The 14697-nt window shown below is 36.3% G+C and overlaps 1 protein-coding gene across 1 annotated transcript in view; it reads left to right on the top strand.

Moving 5' to 3' along the window:
* Nucleotides 1–11303, top strand: part of LOC121423271 (E3 ubiquitin-protein ligase SMURF2-like) — a 67509-nt gene extending 56206 nt beyond the window's left edge. Inside the window, exons 7-15 of the mRNA XM_041618601.1 lie at nt 501–814; nt 1439–1685; nt 3360–3507; nt 4891–5109; nt 6220–6398; nt 7066–7203; nt 8405–8727; nt 9153–9237; nt 10155–11303. Coding sequence (XP_041474535.1) covers nt 501–814; nt 1439–1685; nt 3360–3507; nt 4891–5109; nt 6220–6398; nt 7066–7203; nt 8405–8727; nt 9153–9237; nt 10155–10254 — 1753 coding nt within the window. The 3' untranslated portion in view covers nt 10255–11303. The remainder of the gene's footprint in view (nt 1–500; nt 815–1438; nt 1686–3359; nt 3508–4890; nt 5110–6219; nt 6399–7065; nt 7204–8404; nt 8728–9152; nt 9238–10154) is intronic.
* Nucleotides 11304–14697: the final 3394 nt, after the last annotated feature.

The following is a 14697-nucleotide window of genomic DNA, read 5'->3' as shown; positions in this document are numbered from 1 at the left end:
TTGTGTGATTCTCAAAATATCTCTCTTTGTAAGTGTATTTACCTTGTATTTGCAACGCTATGCATGTTAAGCTATTGTTGATTTCATTTTGATATATCGTGACATTAGGATTGAATTCATCATATGCATTAATAATAATAGCTCGATTTATACTGTATAGCAAATTTGCCTGAGGATACAAAGCACTTTAGCTTGAGCTAACATCACTGGCGCTCAGTGCATGCAAGGAATTAATCATGCCGGGTACCCATCACTTCAACTGGGTCGAGTGCAGCACAGTGGGGATAAATTTCTTGCTGAAGGAAAAACAGGTCATGGCTATGATTCGAACCAAACTCACGACTCTGTTTGAAAGGCCCACATTTTTTAGAGAGATAGGGGATGGGTCACAGAAGCACCTGAAAAGATGCATCCCTTGGTCCTTATAAACAGGTTTGCATTAACGATGTAGTTTGAATCTTTCTATCTTTGAATTACTGTTTTCACCCCCTCCCACCTAGGCCTGCTTCTGAGTGCACCCATGCTCCTTCATCACGGACGTCCACCCACGCCAACGGTCACCATCACAACCACCACCACCACTCATCGTCGTCATCGTCCTCCTCCTCATCTCAACATCATAGAGGAACCAGTCATGGCGACAGAGGAGGGGGCAGTGGGGAGGGCCATGAAGGGGGGCGGTCAGGGGCGTCCAGTCGGCATGGTCGCTCATCGGACGACCACAGCAAGTACAGCAGAAGGGCATCCTCAAGGCTCAGAAACTACATGGATCGATCAACATTGCACAGAGTCATCGATCTGCCAGAGGGATATGGTGAGAGACCCCATATTGTCTGATGTGGGATTAAGAACACACAGCTGTTTAAATCTGCTTGCCTAGGAACTGATAAATATCAACAAACCCAGTCTGGATCTCACTCAGTTCATATTGTTACTCCTATTGAAATTCACTTTAAGAGGGAACAGTCATGTTTGATTATCAGCTCATTTCGGTTTATGCCACATGTGTAACATCTAATGCACATGTATCAGCATTCAGCAAACAACCAAGAACCTCTTTTCTCTGATGACTTGCAGTATTATGTGAAACATGTGAAAGATTTTGTCTGAGTCTTCTTTCGAAATTGCAACTGTTATATGAAATAAGCTATTACACACTTGGTCCCGCTTATCCAAGGTTTTCTTGTCATCAATCTTTTACAACCATTACAAATGAAGCATTATTTTTTAGACCTTTGCTCCAGGTATCAAAATAAAAATTGGGAGTATCCCAAATTAATTTCAATCATAACTTATCCAAATGAATCAAAATCAGAACTTCAGTTCATATAACTAATACATGTAGCTTCTACACTGAAAATTGTCTAAAATACATAAAATATCTTCAGACTCATTATTAACTAATAAATATATGTATGAAATTCCTCTTAATAACTAGAACAACGCACAACATCACAAGGCCAGGTCTACTTCTTAGACACGAGTACGGGGGACAGTACGTGGCACGACCCCCGACTACCACGTGACCTTCACATCAACGAGGCTGACCTCGGAGGGCTCCCTACTGGGTGGGAGACGCGACACACGGCTACCGGGAGGGTCTACTATGTAGACCATAATAACAGGACAACGCAGTTCACGGATCCAAGGCTTGATGCTCAGATCATCAATAGGGCTATGTCAAAGTAATTGTTTGCTTAATTTGTCATTTTAAACATATTTTGGGCATTCCAAAAAGTATAAATCTATCATAAGTTTACTGTAAGTCCCCAAGTCATAAGTCTTGCGATTGATCGCAGGGTCCCGTAACACAAAGGTTAGCAATTAATTGTATGCCTGATTTTCACGATTGAATGTCAGAGCTGCCAAGTAGTACTGATTTTCCGTATTTAGTACTGAAAATAGAGAAGAATACTGATAGTTTCATGTAAAATACTGATTTCTAAAGTTTCAGTTTGTGTGTTGTCCTATGGTATTCCTGTGAAAATACTGATTTCCTCACCAAAATACTGATTTTCAGCCTTGAAAATACTGAAATGTTCTTGTTCAGGTTTGCAGCTCTGGAATGTACATTGAAGTCCATGGAATCAATTGCAGAAAAATGTTCTACAATCATTGCTAAGCTTTGTGTTATTGGCCCCTTGTCTGCTTCTTGCAATGGAAAGTAACAATTAACTTTACTTAGATTTGACCCAGCTTGCAAGTTTCTGGCTGATATTTGCAATATACCAGTTTCCTTACAGGGGTACTCTGGGCTGAAAATATTTATATCTAAATAAATAGACTGAAATTCACAGAGCAAAATGCTGAAAATTCCATCAAAATCTGATCACAAAAATAATGAAGTTATTGAATTTTAAAGTTTACCATTATTTTGTGAAAACAGTCATAGGCACGTTGTCATGAATATTCATTACTTGGGCTGATGATATCACTCAGGGCTCGAATTAAGAATTTAAAGGGGCAAGGCCATTTTTTAAAAGGGCACTTAAGGGAAAGGGCAGGCAGTTTTCACTTTATGGTACATCCAAGGCCACCAAAAAAGGGCATCAATAATAAATGCACTTTTCAATGGGGCACATGCACTGGATTACCGCAGGGCACCAAGGCCACAGCAAAAAAAAGGGCAGTTATTTTGGCCTTAAGTCTACAAATACTTGAAAGGGCATCAAGGCCATTTCTGAGGGCATCTAAGGCCATGGCCTTGGATGGCCTTGGATTTATTCGAGCCCTGGATTATCACTCCTCCACTTTCCTTTTTCTTTTGAAATCATAATTGTTTCATTTTTACATACATGTGTAAATATGTCTCCCTCATAATGAAAAAAAAATTTGCAGCATTGAATATCTAATGCACTTAATCATTTGTCAATCCAATTGTTTTAGTTCTTGGTAGATAAAATTGAATGAATCTAATTTCATATAATAAAATGCAAAAGAACTAGTGGGGATAAGACATCATTGGTGTACCCAATGAATATTCATGAAGACATGCCTTGAACTGTTTTACCGGAATAAAGCAAATCTTTAAAATGCCATAGCTTTGTCATTCCTTGTCTGATTTTGATCAAATTTTCAGTCTTTTGTTTGTCTGATTTTTCTTTATCTGTTTCAAATCATATTTTCAGCCCGGAGCATCTGTTCAAGCACCCCTTAGTTTGATAAAGTGAAATGAGAAACTATATCAACTACATGTATGGGTTTTTACGAAATGCGCATACAATATCTATTCCTAAGACATTTTAAACATGATTACTGAAAAGATCGCACCTAATGAATACTGTCATTATTATAATATCACGATGCTTAATATGTTTCCAGTGGTTTTAATGCTTAAAATCCTCTTATTTAATACCTAGACATAATGGCAATACAGATTCATCGCCTGTACCGAAGTACAAGAGAGACCTTGTCCAGAAGATGAAGCTATTACATGCAGAGTTAGCTACAGTTCAACCTCAGACAGGACACTGTAGGATAGAGGTCTCAAGAGAAAACATCTTTGAGGTTAGCATTTCATTATACTCCCAAAATACCTTTATGATACATTTATTTACAACTTTTGTTTCTGTTTCTGTTTGTGGTAACTCCCGTAGGAACTCGGCAGGAGAGCATTTTGCTGGTAAACGCCAAGCTGGTATATAACCAATTACCTATGAAACATTTTACGTCTAAATTTATCAGTCATAGTGGCTGACGTTATAGACGACAGATATTACTCTCGGGCCTTTTCATCAAAGTGGAGACAATGGCAGAGTTGGAATTCGAACTCACAACCTTGCGATTATGAGTCCAATGCTCTAACGAATTAATGATCAGTTGTTAAAGGGGAATCCAGCCTTGGCCATAAAATGTGTTGGGAAGAAGAAAAATAAACAGAATGGTGAAAATTTGAAAGAAATCGGACAAGCAATAAGAAAGTTATAGCTGCTTTAAAATTGAGATCACTAATACTATGTAGATTTCAAATTGGCAACTGGGTAAGTAAATTATGACAAGGGGCAAGGACAACTTTCCCACAGGCCATGTACTTTATTATCAGGGATTTGTGGTTTTCTCCTAAGTACCAATTCCCCTGGGGAAGTATTCTAAATATAACCCAGGTAGTATGTTGTTTTATGTCCTCATGAAAGAAAAATTCAATTTGAAATAAAACTTTGGGACAAAATGACATTTTAGCCATAATATGTATTGGAGTACATGGAAGAGTAGTCCTTGCCTTACATCACTATGACATCACATGCTCGGCCAATTTGAAGTCTCCATGGGTATAGTGATTACCAATATTTACATCTTTTAAAAATTCATAACTTTCTTGTTGTTTGTCCGATATTGTTCAAACTTTCACCTATCAACTTGTCTGACATTTCTTTTCCTTATAAAAACAAGTGTTTATTTGGGTTGGATTCCCCTTTAACTGAAAAGGCAATTTGATATTGCTAACATCTGGAATTGTGGTATCTATGAGTGACTAATTTCAAATATGGAATAATCTGACCAAATAATTTATAATTTTGCAATGATTTTATATTTTATGACAATTACTTTCAGTTGTTTCAGTTTCCTTGTTAGCTTTTACAGGTCTCATTTTGTTACCTAAAAATGAATTGTACTCAAGAAGAACATTCTGGATGTCTCTCATTCAAAATCTCTTGAGTAGTGAAAATCTAGTAAAAACAATATTTCCCATGCTTGTTCCTTCTTGGTAAGAGTGTATTTTCAAATTATCTTTTCTATTGTTTCTTTATTTTCTGTTGGGCAAAAAGTTTGAGTAGATGTTAAACTATACAATATTCTCCATTACATCTTTAAGAGTGTCCACACATAACTATAGGACACCCTGACAAAAAGCTCCATGCCTTCATGTGTGTTTGCAATTTTCAACCCTAGGAATCCTACCGTCAGATCATGAAGCTGAAGCCGAAGGACCTTAGGAAACGATTGGCCATCAAGTTCAAGTCAGAGGAGGGTCTGGACTATGGAGGCATCACAAGGGAGTGGCTGTACCTCCTATCACACGAGATGCTCAATCCTTATTATGGTCTCTTCCAGTACTCTCGGGATGATATCTATACATTACAGATCAACCCAGACTCAGGAGTCAATCCAGTAAGGATACAGGTGGTGATGGTGGTGGTGGTGATGATGATGGTGATGATCTTGATGATGATGATGACGATGACAATGACAACGATGATGATGATGATAGTGGTGATGATGATAATGATTGTGGTGATGATGATGAAGATGATGACGATGACGACGATGATGGCGATAACGATGATGTTGATGATGATGATGATAATGATAGTTGTGATGATGGTGGTGATGAGGATGATGATGATGATTAAAATAGTGTTAATGATGGTGGTGGGGATGACGTTGGTGGTTGTGGAGATGATAAAGATGACGATGATATGCTGATGATGAGGAGGAGGAGAAGGAGTTGGATGATGATGATGATTGTGATAACCTCAATGATGATGATGATTGTGATAACCTCAATGATGGTGATGATATTCTGCTGCTGATGATGTTGATCAAAATAAATGTTTATATGAATGAGTGAAAATATTGAATACATTAGTGGTATTTTATTGAGTAATAACACAAATGTTGCATCCAGACAAAATATATGTACCTTACCATCAGAGATACAAGAACTCAACTATCCCTCATGTCACAGCATTATTGAATGCTGCTCTGTGATATGTGCCTCTTTATATGCCATTGAACTCAACCCTTGTTCATGTTCGTATATAATTTGTGTGTAAAAATATGGCATTGTTTTCTTCCCTTCACCCTTCACCTCCTTTTTCATTATTTACAACAAAAGTCCCCCCCCCTCAGTGTACATTGAAATCAATCAACATAATACATATCCCAATACTTTTGTGTGTTTATATCGGTCATTCTATTTTCTCTTTATATAGCATTATCCCCTTGATTATATTTCTGTAATGTGTAGAACCTCGAGTGCAATATTTAATCTTACTATTATGTTCTTATTATATTTTGTTAATTCGTAGGTATATAATTTAAATATATTTTTCCTTTTTTCTGTTAACTTCGTATGTGTCAGTCTTCGGACTATTTTACAATGTCTTTCATAATAAACCGAATTGAATTGAAAAAAAAAATTGAACCATGAAGTAATCTTCTCAAGATAAAATCACACATCATTATCCTCTCTCTCTCTCATCTAATCTCTCAATCCAGGAACATCTATCCTACTTCCATTTTGTTGGACGAGTGATCGGTCTTGCCATCTTCCATGGTCACTACATAGATGGAGGTTTCACCATGCCATTCTACAAGCAGCTTCTAGGAAAGCCAGTCAGTCTTGAGGACATGGAGACAGTAGACCCTGAGGTGTACAGGAGCCTTGTATGGATACTGTGAGTTCCTTGAAGATCTTTATCAGAAATATCAAATTACAAACACTGGTCCTGATTTGCCAAATGTTGCTCAAGAACATAATCCCACATACAAATCCAAAAAGAATTCTTTTTTCAATGAGTATCTTTTGCAAATTGGAATAATTCATTGTGTGTGAATGCAAAAACGTCACTGATACAATTGCTGAATAACCTTGGTTGTATAGGGTTAAGTTTAGTCAGTCTCAAGAACACAGAGGCCACTATATTTCAGAGCTGCCAAGTAGTACGGATTTTCAGTATTTAGTACTGAAAAATAAGAAGAATACTGATGGTTTCATGCAAAATACTGATTTCTAAAGTTTTTTTATGTGTTGTCTTATGGTATTTCATTAAAAATACTGATGTCATCATAAAAATACTGATTTTCTGCTTTTAAAATACTGAAATGTTCTTTTTTCAGGTTGGCAGCTCTGATATTTGTTAGTGAGCTCCTTAGGTAGGCACAATAACTGAAAGCTGGATTTCCCACAAAGAATCCATGCCTGTTTGCATGTACCTAAAACTAATTAAAGGGTTAGAAATCAAAGAAAGCAAGCAATGAGCCTTGGCTGTCACTGTATTACGTGCTTAAAAAGAGGTCCTCCTCTTTATCTAAAAACCATTTTATGTTATTTTTACTCAACAGAGAGAATGATATCACTGGTATACTGGAGAATACTTTTGCAGTGGAACACAACTCATTCGGACAGATGCAGGTCCATGAACTCAAACCCAATGGTATGAATATCCCAGTCACGGAGGAAAACAAGAAGAAATATGTCAAGTAAGTAGAAACACAGAAAGAAATCAGTCTTACAAGGTAGTTTACTTACAATTGTATTTCACCTTTTTAGGTATGATGGGGTGTCCAAACTTTGCGGACTTTTCAAAAATATTCATCAGGCTTAAATTTGTTTACACAATTTATACAAAACCAATTCAAGTAATAGTTACCTCACTGTCAGCAAGAGCGTAAACTGTAAAATCATTAACGAAAATGTGAAGGCGGTCAAGGCATTTTGCCGGTATCACGATCTCAAAATTCTATTCCGATATACGAATACGCGCTGTGCTGGAAAACCATTCTCCAAAAGTGTGACCTAACTTCGCGGACCAAAAATTTTGTGAAGATTTAAACAAAAGCTCAAGCTCAAAAGGTGAGATATTTTTGTCAGATTGACAACAAAATGCTATAGAATCAGTCAGAACCACGTTGAACTCACATTTTTAATGATATCTGCTTGCAAAATGATGATATCGGGATGCTTGTTGAGAGTATCAGATTTATTAGGAACGGGCGTTAACGGTGACAAATTTGCTGATCTTTTGTCAATGTTTTCATGAATACTGAACTCATCCTAAAGAAACTTACGCCAAAGGGTAATTATAGGTTGCACTTTACGTTGATGATGCCAGATTTTAAGGATATTGGCTAGTTTTTTAGACAATGACAGTCCGCGGATTATGGATATACGTGCGAAGTTTGGATTCACTGCCATATAAAGTGAATCTGGTAATGGCCCATAGGTACTTTCTCATCTCCCCTCGACTATGAGCTGTCTCCTTCAGCTGTTATAGTTTCAATGACAGCATTTCTTTTGCTTCATCTTAACCTTGGTATTCTCCCTATTCCTTCCATCATTCCTTATATCATGTGTGGTCATTTCTTTGATTGTCCATCACGGCAATGTGGTGACCATCTCCCTTGAGATACGTTTCAAAATTCCACATCCTACCCAGTGTGTCTTTGAAAAATATGGTGAAAATATTGTAGTTACTAAGCAAGTCTGATTCTTGATTCTTCACCCATTTTCATGTGCATGGATGTATGTTGATACAAATGAGCAGGTGGTATACTGACTTTGTAATCACAATCACTGGTGATAACCTCCAGATCTTTTATACATCATATTTAGTTGATAATGAGTCTGAAGTTTAGATGATTTCACTTCTGAACTATTTCTGCTTTTGTCTTCACCCAACAGACTGTTTGTGCAATGGCGTTTCCTGCGTGGCATCGAACCCCAGTTCCTGGCTCTCCAGAAGGGCTTTCACGAGCTCATCCCACCGCGGCTCCTCAGACCGTTCGACGAGCGTGAGCTGGAGCTCCTGATCAACGGCCTGGGCAAGATCGACGTTGAGGACTGGAAGAACAATACCAGGCTGAAGAACTGTTCTCTGGAGACTGCCATTGTCCAATGGTTCTGGCAAGCAGTTGATTCCTTTGATGAGGAGAAGAGAGCAAGACTCTTGCAGTTTGTTACTGGAACATCCAAGGTGCCTTTAGAAGGGTTCAAGGCACTTCAAGGTGAGTACCATCAAGGAATCATTTTTCCTGTTTAATTACTTTGATTACTTTGATTAATACATTGTAAAGAGGTTAATTATGCAAAATCTTCTCGGTTTTTCTCTTTTTTGTCTAATTTTTATGATTTCATTATATAGAAGTTTATGTAAAATCATCTGGTGAAAATGTTTGAAAGTATATTTAAAGAGTGTTGGGCAGGTGACATACTACAGACTATTGTCTTCTCTATTTGATAGACATTGATTCAATTCAATCTATTTTTTTTCATTTTGTTAACATTTTGTTGAAATGACAATTCACTCAGAAGAAAAAAACACACGATAAAGATGGAGGAGACAACAAAAGAAGCATAAAAAAAAATCTTTCTTAAGAGCTATAGTTCAGTCAGAGTAATTTGCCTTGATCTTATAATTTTTTTTCATCAGGTTCTACTGGTGCATTGAGCCCACGTCTGTTCACCATTCATCAAATAGATGCTAGCACAGACCTTTTACCCAAGGCCCATACATGGTATGTACCTACTGCTACTTCGAGGTTGGCCCAGTATCACTAAACTTGTGATCAATGACAAATACTACAACTTTATGACAAAATATGACAAACCAATCAGATTCCAAGTTTCCTTGATTTTTTTTATATTATAATTTGTGACATAGTTTATAGGTTGAAGTTACAATGTTAAAGATAAATGAAAGTAGTTGCAGTAAACACTGATTTCAAGAGAAAGTCTGTAAACCAGGCATAATTGTCACTATATCCTCGAGGATCTAGATCTGGTACAGTTACATAAACTCAAACTACGTGAAATCTTGAAAGCTACGCAGGAAAATGTTCACACTGAAGATCACCAACACAGATAAGCGCACATGGGACAGTGCAATATTATTGCTTTGAATGTCGGCCTAACGCTTGACCCGAATCCCGTGCTTATTTGCTAATTTCTCAGCAATTACACAATTTCTTCCAGAATCCTTTGGCAGATATTTTTTATTTATACGAACAGACACTTTAGTGGTCATTTTATTGGATTCCGTGCGAACTCATTTTGAAATCGTTACCACAACTGGAATTTATCTTTAAGCAAGAGTATGCTCCCCTTCTCTTGTTTAGGCAAAATAAAACATGGGTTATGCTTGCCAAATATATGAATACTATTTTGTACAGTTTGGTAAGTTTGTGGTCCTGCTTTTGTTTGATGAAACATGGTTATTTTTTATCCATATAGCCATAATAATAATGGTGATGATAGTCATGATATCACAATGAATATGAAAAGATGATGTAGATGTATGTTATAATGATAATGAATGGAGGACAGTCCTTAATTCTAATATCAGTATTAATGATGCTGATTATGTGAATCATTCAATTATCAAATTATTATTTCAGATGAAGAATCTAATTCTCCATTAACTTTATCTTTTCAGCTTCAACCGTCTTGACATCCCACCATATGAAAACTACTCCAAGTTCCTTGACAAACTGACGTGTGCTATAGAGGAGACGTGCGGATTTACTGGCGAATGAGAACACAGACATTTCTAATGCAATTGCTTTTGTATTATTTGCACCATCTTTACTGATTGTGGTTTCTTGTTTTGGCTGAGAGTGTAATACCATGGTTTCTTGGTATGGCTAAGATGGGAAAGTTAGAAGTTGGAATGCAGTTATCGATGATCATGCAACAAAGAAGAGCCTTGGGGATATCCTTCAAAGATTCTTTGACCTGTTTGGCAAAATCCTGGCAATGCAGCATCTGTCATTTGTTGCAATTTAGTGATTGTTGTGAAAAAATGTGTGGAATTAGAATGTAGTTATCTATGATCAAGCTACAAAGAAGAGCCAAGAGGATTTTCTTCAAAGCTTTTCAACCAGATGTGCAAAATCATGGCACCTTCTGTTACATATTGAGATTGTTGCGAGAAATGTTCATAGTTAAAAAGTTATGATCAGGCAACAAAGAAGAGCCTAGAGGATATTCTTCAAAGACTGTGAAATCATAGCACCATTTGTTGCATCTGAAGATTCCAAGAAATAAAGGGAGTAGGAATGTGATGACTAAGCAATGAAGAACTGCCTCTGAGATTTACGTGAAAGAATCTGTAACCTCATGTCTCAAAGCATTACACCGTCTATAAAGATGATGTAATATCTATGTAGCAAGACACATCTAGGACACCAAGAGGCTATATATATTCATACTTTGTGATACATTATCACCCATGCACCTTCCAAAGCTTTTTTTATGTTTCTTGTTGTTCAGCACTCTCTTGCTTCCTTGGAAGACATTGGAGAAAGAGTAGAGGCAATACCCGTAGAACAAAGAGAGAGAGATGGAATATGAGAAGATCAATTATAGATCCAGTTACCTCCCGTCAGATACATGTATCTTAGTATTGTGATGCTTATATTAACCAAGCAGTATTCAGACAGGTGCCCCATGTTCTGTCTCATTTGTTAGACAAAAACTGGATACTAGTCATTAAAAAAAAATGGTTTTGCATCATGTTTTTTACTGTAAAATTTGATTGGAGATAACATGTTGGTAGTGTTATGTTAACAGAATAGAGATGGAAGCTTTGAATGAATAGAAGTGATGAATACAAATTTGATATGATGGCTGGTAGTCTTCAATCTGGTTCGAATGGTTTGTTTTAAGTAACTATTTGCTTGTTTAAAGGGATTGTTTAACTTTGTGAGCGGCCGATTTAAAAAATTCTCAAACCAAGATGAAACATGTATACAAGTGCATGTATTAGAACTAATAAACCCTGAAAACAACCATTATTGAGAATGAAAAGCTAAAACTACAAGGCAAACCCTGATTTTGTAAATAGATGTCTTATAGACGCCTAAATACTACACATAAGTGTATGGGATGAAATTAAGATGGTGTTTCCGGTCACTTTATATTTCAATTTTTGAAGCACTGAATAATTATTTTCGAACAATATTTTTTCTGGGCTTCATTTTTGTAACATATCACAGACACAGGTGACAAGTGTGACCTTCTAGCTCAGATTTTTTAAAAGTCAAACCATTGTTAACCAATCACTTTGATATAATTTCACTTGAAATTAACTTCCTTAAATTCCCCCGTTCCAAAAAAGGACCCATGATTTATCATATTTAACCTGTAGCCCTGTAACCTTTACCTTGGTATGGTCTACCAGATCGTGTATTCCTGTCAGTATATTTTCTTTTTTCATTGTAAATCTCTTTTAATGTATAACTTGGTGAGAAAAGATGACACCTACAACTTTACAATTTTAAAAGGGCATTACATATATATTTATATTTTCCAAATTGTCCTATGTATTTGAAAGAATAAGTGTATGTAAAGGGCTCCTTGGCTAGCAGAATGTTGTGGGGAATTTTTTTTTAAGGATTTGTTTTCTTATTCGAAATGGTGCAAGGTTTGTTTTGAGTGGTTGAAAGACAAGGTTGGTTGTTTTCATTGTGTACCATGATGCAGTTGCCTTACATATTGACCTGCAGTTATTCAGAGATGAATTTGAGTTACTGAAATGTTTTATTCCTGTGCTAAGTTTGATATCAATTGTATTCTTGCTATGGCCTGATAATACAGGGCATGGTGATGATTGGGTTAAAGTGTTTACTTTCTGTTTGAAATTATACTGAAAAGGGTGGAGCTTCACTCATCTTGCAATGTCAAATCTTTATCGTTTTGTTTATTTTGTAGTTAGTGCCTTCTAAAAGGAAATATAACACAGGGACTGATGTAATCTGTTTAATATTAAAGCCCTGTCAGTAATTTGAATGGTATCATGCAGAGCAAGCTGAAACAAACTGTATTTCAAAATTTTAAGCATTTTAACAATACCAGCTGACTTTCTATCAGTAGCTGGCCATGTCTTGAAGTGGGTTGCCAATTAGCCTCGGTCCGTAACAGAGGTTAGCTATTAATCGTACGCTTGATTTTCATGATTAATTGTACATTGTAGTCAATGCAGTCAATAATCAAAACAATTTCCACGATCATTGCTTAGCTTTCAATGTGGTTGGAATGCCACACAAATCATTAGAACGTAGAAAGAGTGCAGGAAAAAAAAGTTTTACATTTTTCCTCCTTGAATTAAACTTGGCGGTGTTTCACAAAGATTTAATTGTGACTTTTATTCATGCCTAGACGCCAACGCGCAAATAATATGTTACCTGCTACCTAATAGATTGATACGCATTAGCTTGATTTGACCAATTGCGGTGATACCTTTTATACCATATGCAATTTGGAATTTAAGTGACTCTAAGTCACCTTGTGAAACACCCCTAGGCCGCAAATGTGTTTTAGCATTTGGGCAATTCCATGAAGTATGACCATTGGACCCCCTGTATGTGTGGGACCTTTCTAAAACGGTTGCTCTCTGCTTTTTGCTTTAAATGAAAATGAGTACTGCTCTCACATCATCATGGCTAGAGTACGGTTGTTCATGATGTGAAGTCAAAATGGAGAAATATTGGGGCAGACATTTTAACAAGTTGATCGTTCGATGGAATTGACCATGAGGAAGAATTCAAACCAAGCTCAATAATGAGATTATGAAAGAGTTTGGAATTCTCTAAGAATGTAATCAAATTTTTTTGAAATGTTCTATAAATGCATTCAAGCAGCATTTTGTTCCAACTCTAGTATGAAGCAAGTTTGTACTCAAATTATTTTGGTTGACTTTTTGGTGGTCTTAACTCTTTTAATGAGAAAATGCAGATTTTTTATTTTAAAACAAGCAAAAAGGAAGAGAAGGAGAGATAAAGTTTGTGGAATGATTTGTGTTCAATAGAATCATGATATTGGCGATTTAGTTATTGATGGCATGTTTGTAAGAAAGCTTGGAACTATCATATATTGAACAGTGGGTTGTGTAAAGCAAATGTGTGGTTTTGTTTTAAACAGGTGCATTCTAAATGATGATCAAAGCAGTATTGAACATACATATGTTATTTTGCTGAATTCAAACAGAAGTTTTATTTTTTATGCTTTGTTGGCAGATACTTGTACAAATTTGAAGTTTCTCATTGGTTGGTATAAATTCTGTGTTGCTTATACAGATATTTTGATCCTTTCCTCCTACATGTGTTTCAATGGATTTACCTCTTGAGGTCCTTTCCTGTTTTCCAGTCTTGTTGAATCCTTTCTTTTAATCTGTATGTTATTTATTCATTTCTACTAGGGCTGTACAATATAACATATTTGCATATAAGATTATCACCAGCTGTGATATTATGATAAGGTGATACGTCCCCAATGAACACTTGTCAAACTCTTCACATTTAACTTCTTTTCTCTGTAGCTGTTTCTATTTGCTAACATATAACCCAGGTGCAATAGACAGGGAAAGATTTGTAAGGGTTGACACTGTTATGACCCTTTAAAACGTGAACCCAGGTTATAGGATTATAGTGATGGGATGATATCTGGATTTCAAAGAGATTTGGAGCAGTTTGAAACAGGTTCGTTGTCTGCGAAGCATAAGACCACTCACTTAAAAAAAACCATGTTGTGAGTGATGATATATGATGTTTGATGTGACAATATTGTAGTCATATTATGCAGCCCTATTTTGTACTTCTCACATGAAAAGGAAAACAATGATCTTTGTTCAGATATTTTCACTGTGCTATTGGTATGTGCGCTCAGAGGCTGTTTTGGCATTGAACCTTCTCCATATCCATTTGTGATTGCGATATAAATTACATTTTACCTCAGAATTTTATCATACTTTTATTGATATCACTCCATCAATTCACAGTTCTGTTTTGAAGGTTCGTGCAACAAAGCATGTACATTTTTTTCAAAGATTTTCTCATATTTGCATGCCACCTGCACCCCACTAAAGTACTCCTGTCGCTCTTGTATGAAGCTGTTTTTAAATTCGTGATTGAATTTTGAACGTTAAGCACCAACATGTTAGAATGTAGTTTTCTACTGTTCTCACAATATATGACTTTACT

Source organism: Lytechinus variegatus, chromosome 10 (genome assembly GCF_018143015.1).
Source record: "Lytechinus variegatus isolate NC3 chromosome 10, Lvar_3.0, whole genome shotgun sequence".
NCBI classification, from domain to species: domain Eukaryota; kingdom Metazoa; phylum Echinodermata; class Echinoidea; order Temnopleuroida; family Toxopneustidae; genus Lytechinus; species Lytechinus variegatus.
This window is presented reverse-complemented; position numbering and strand designations above follow the sequence as displayed.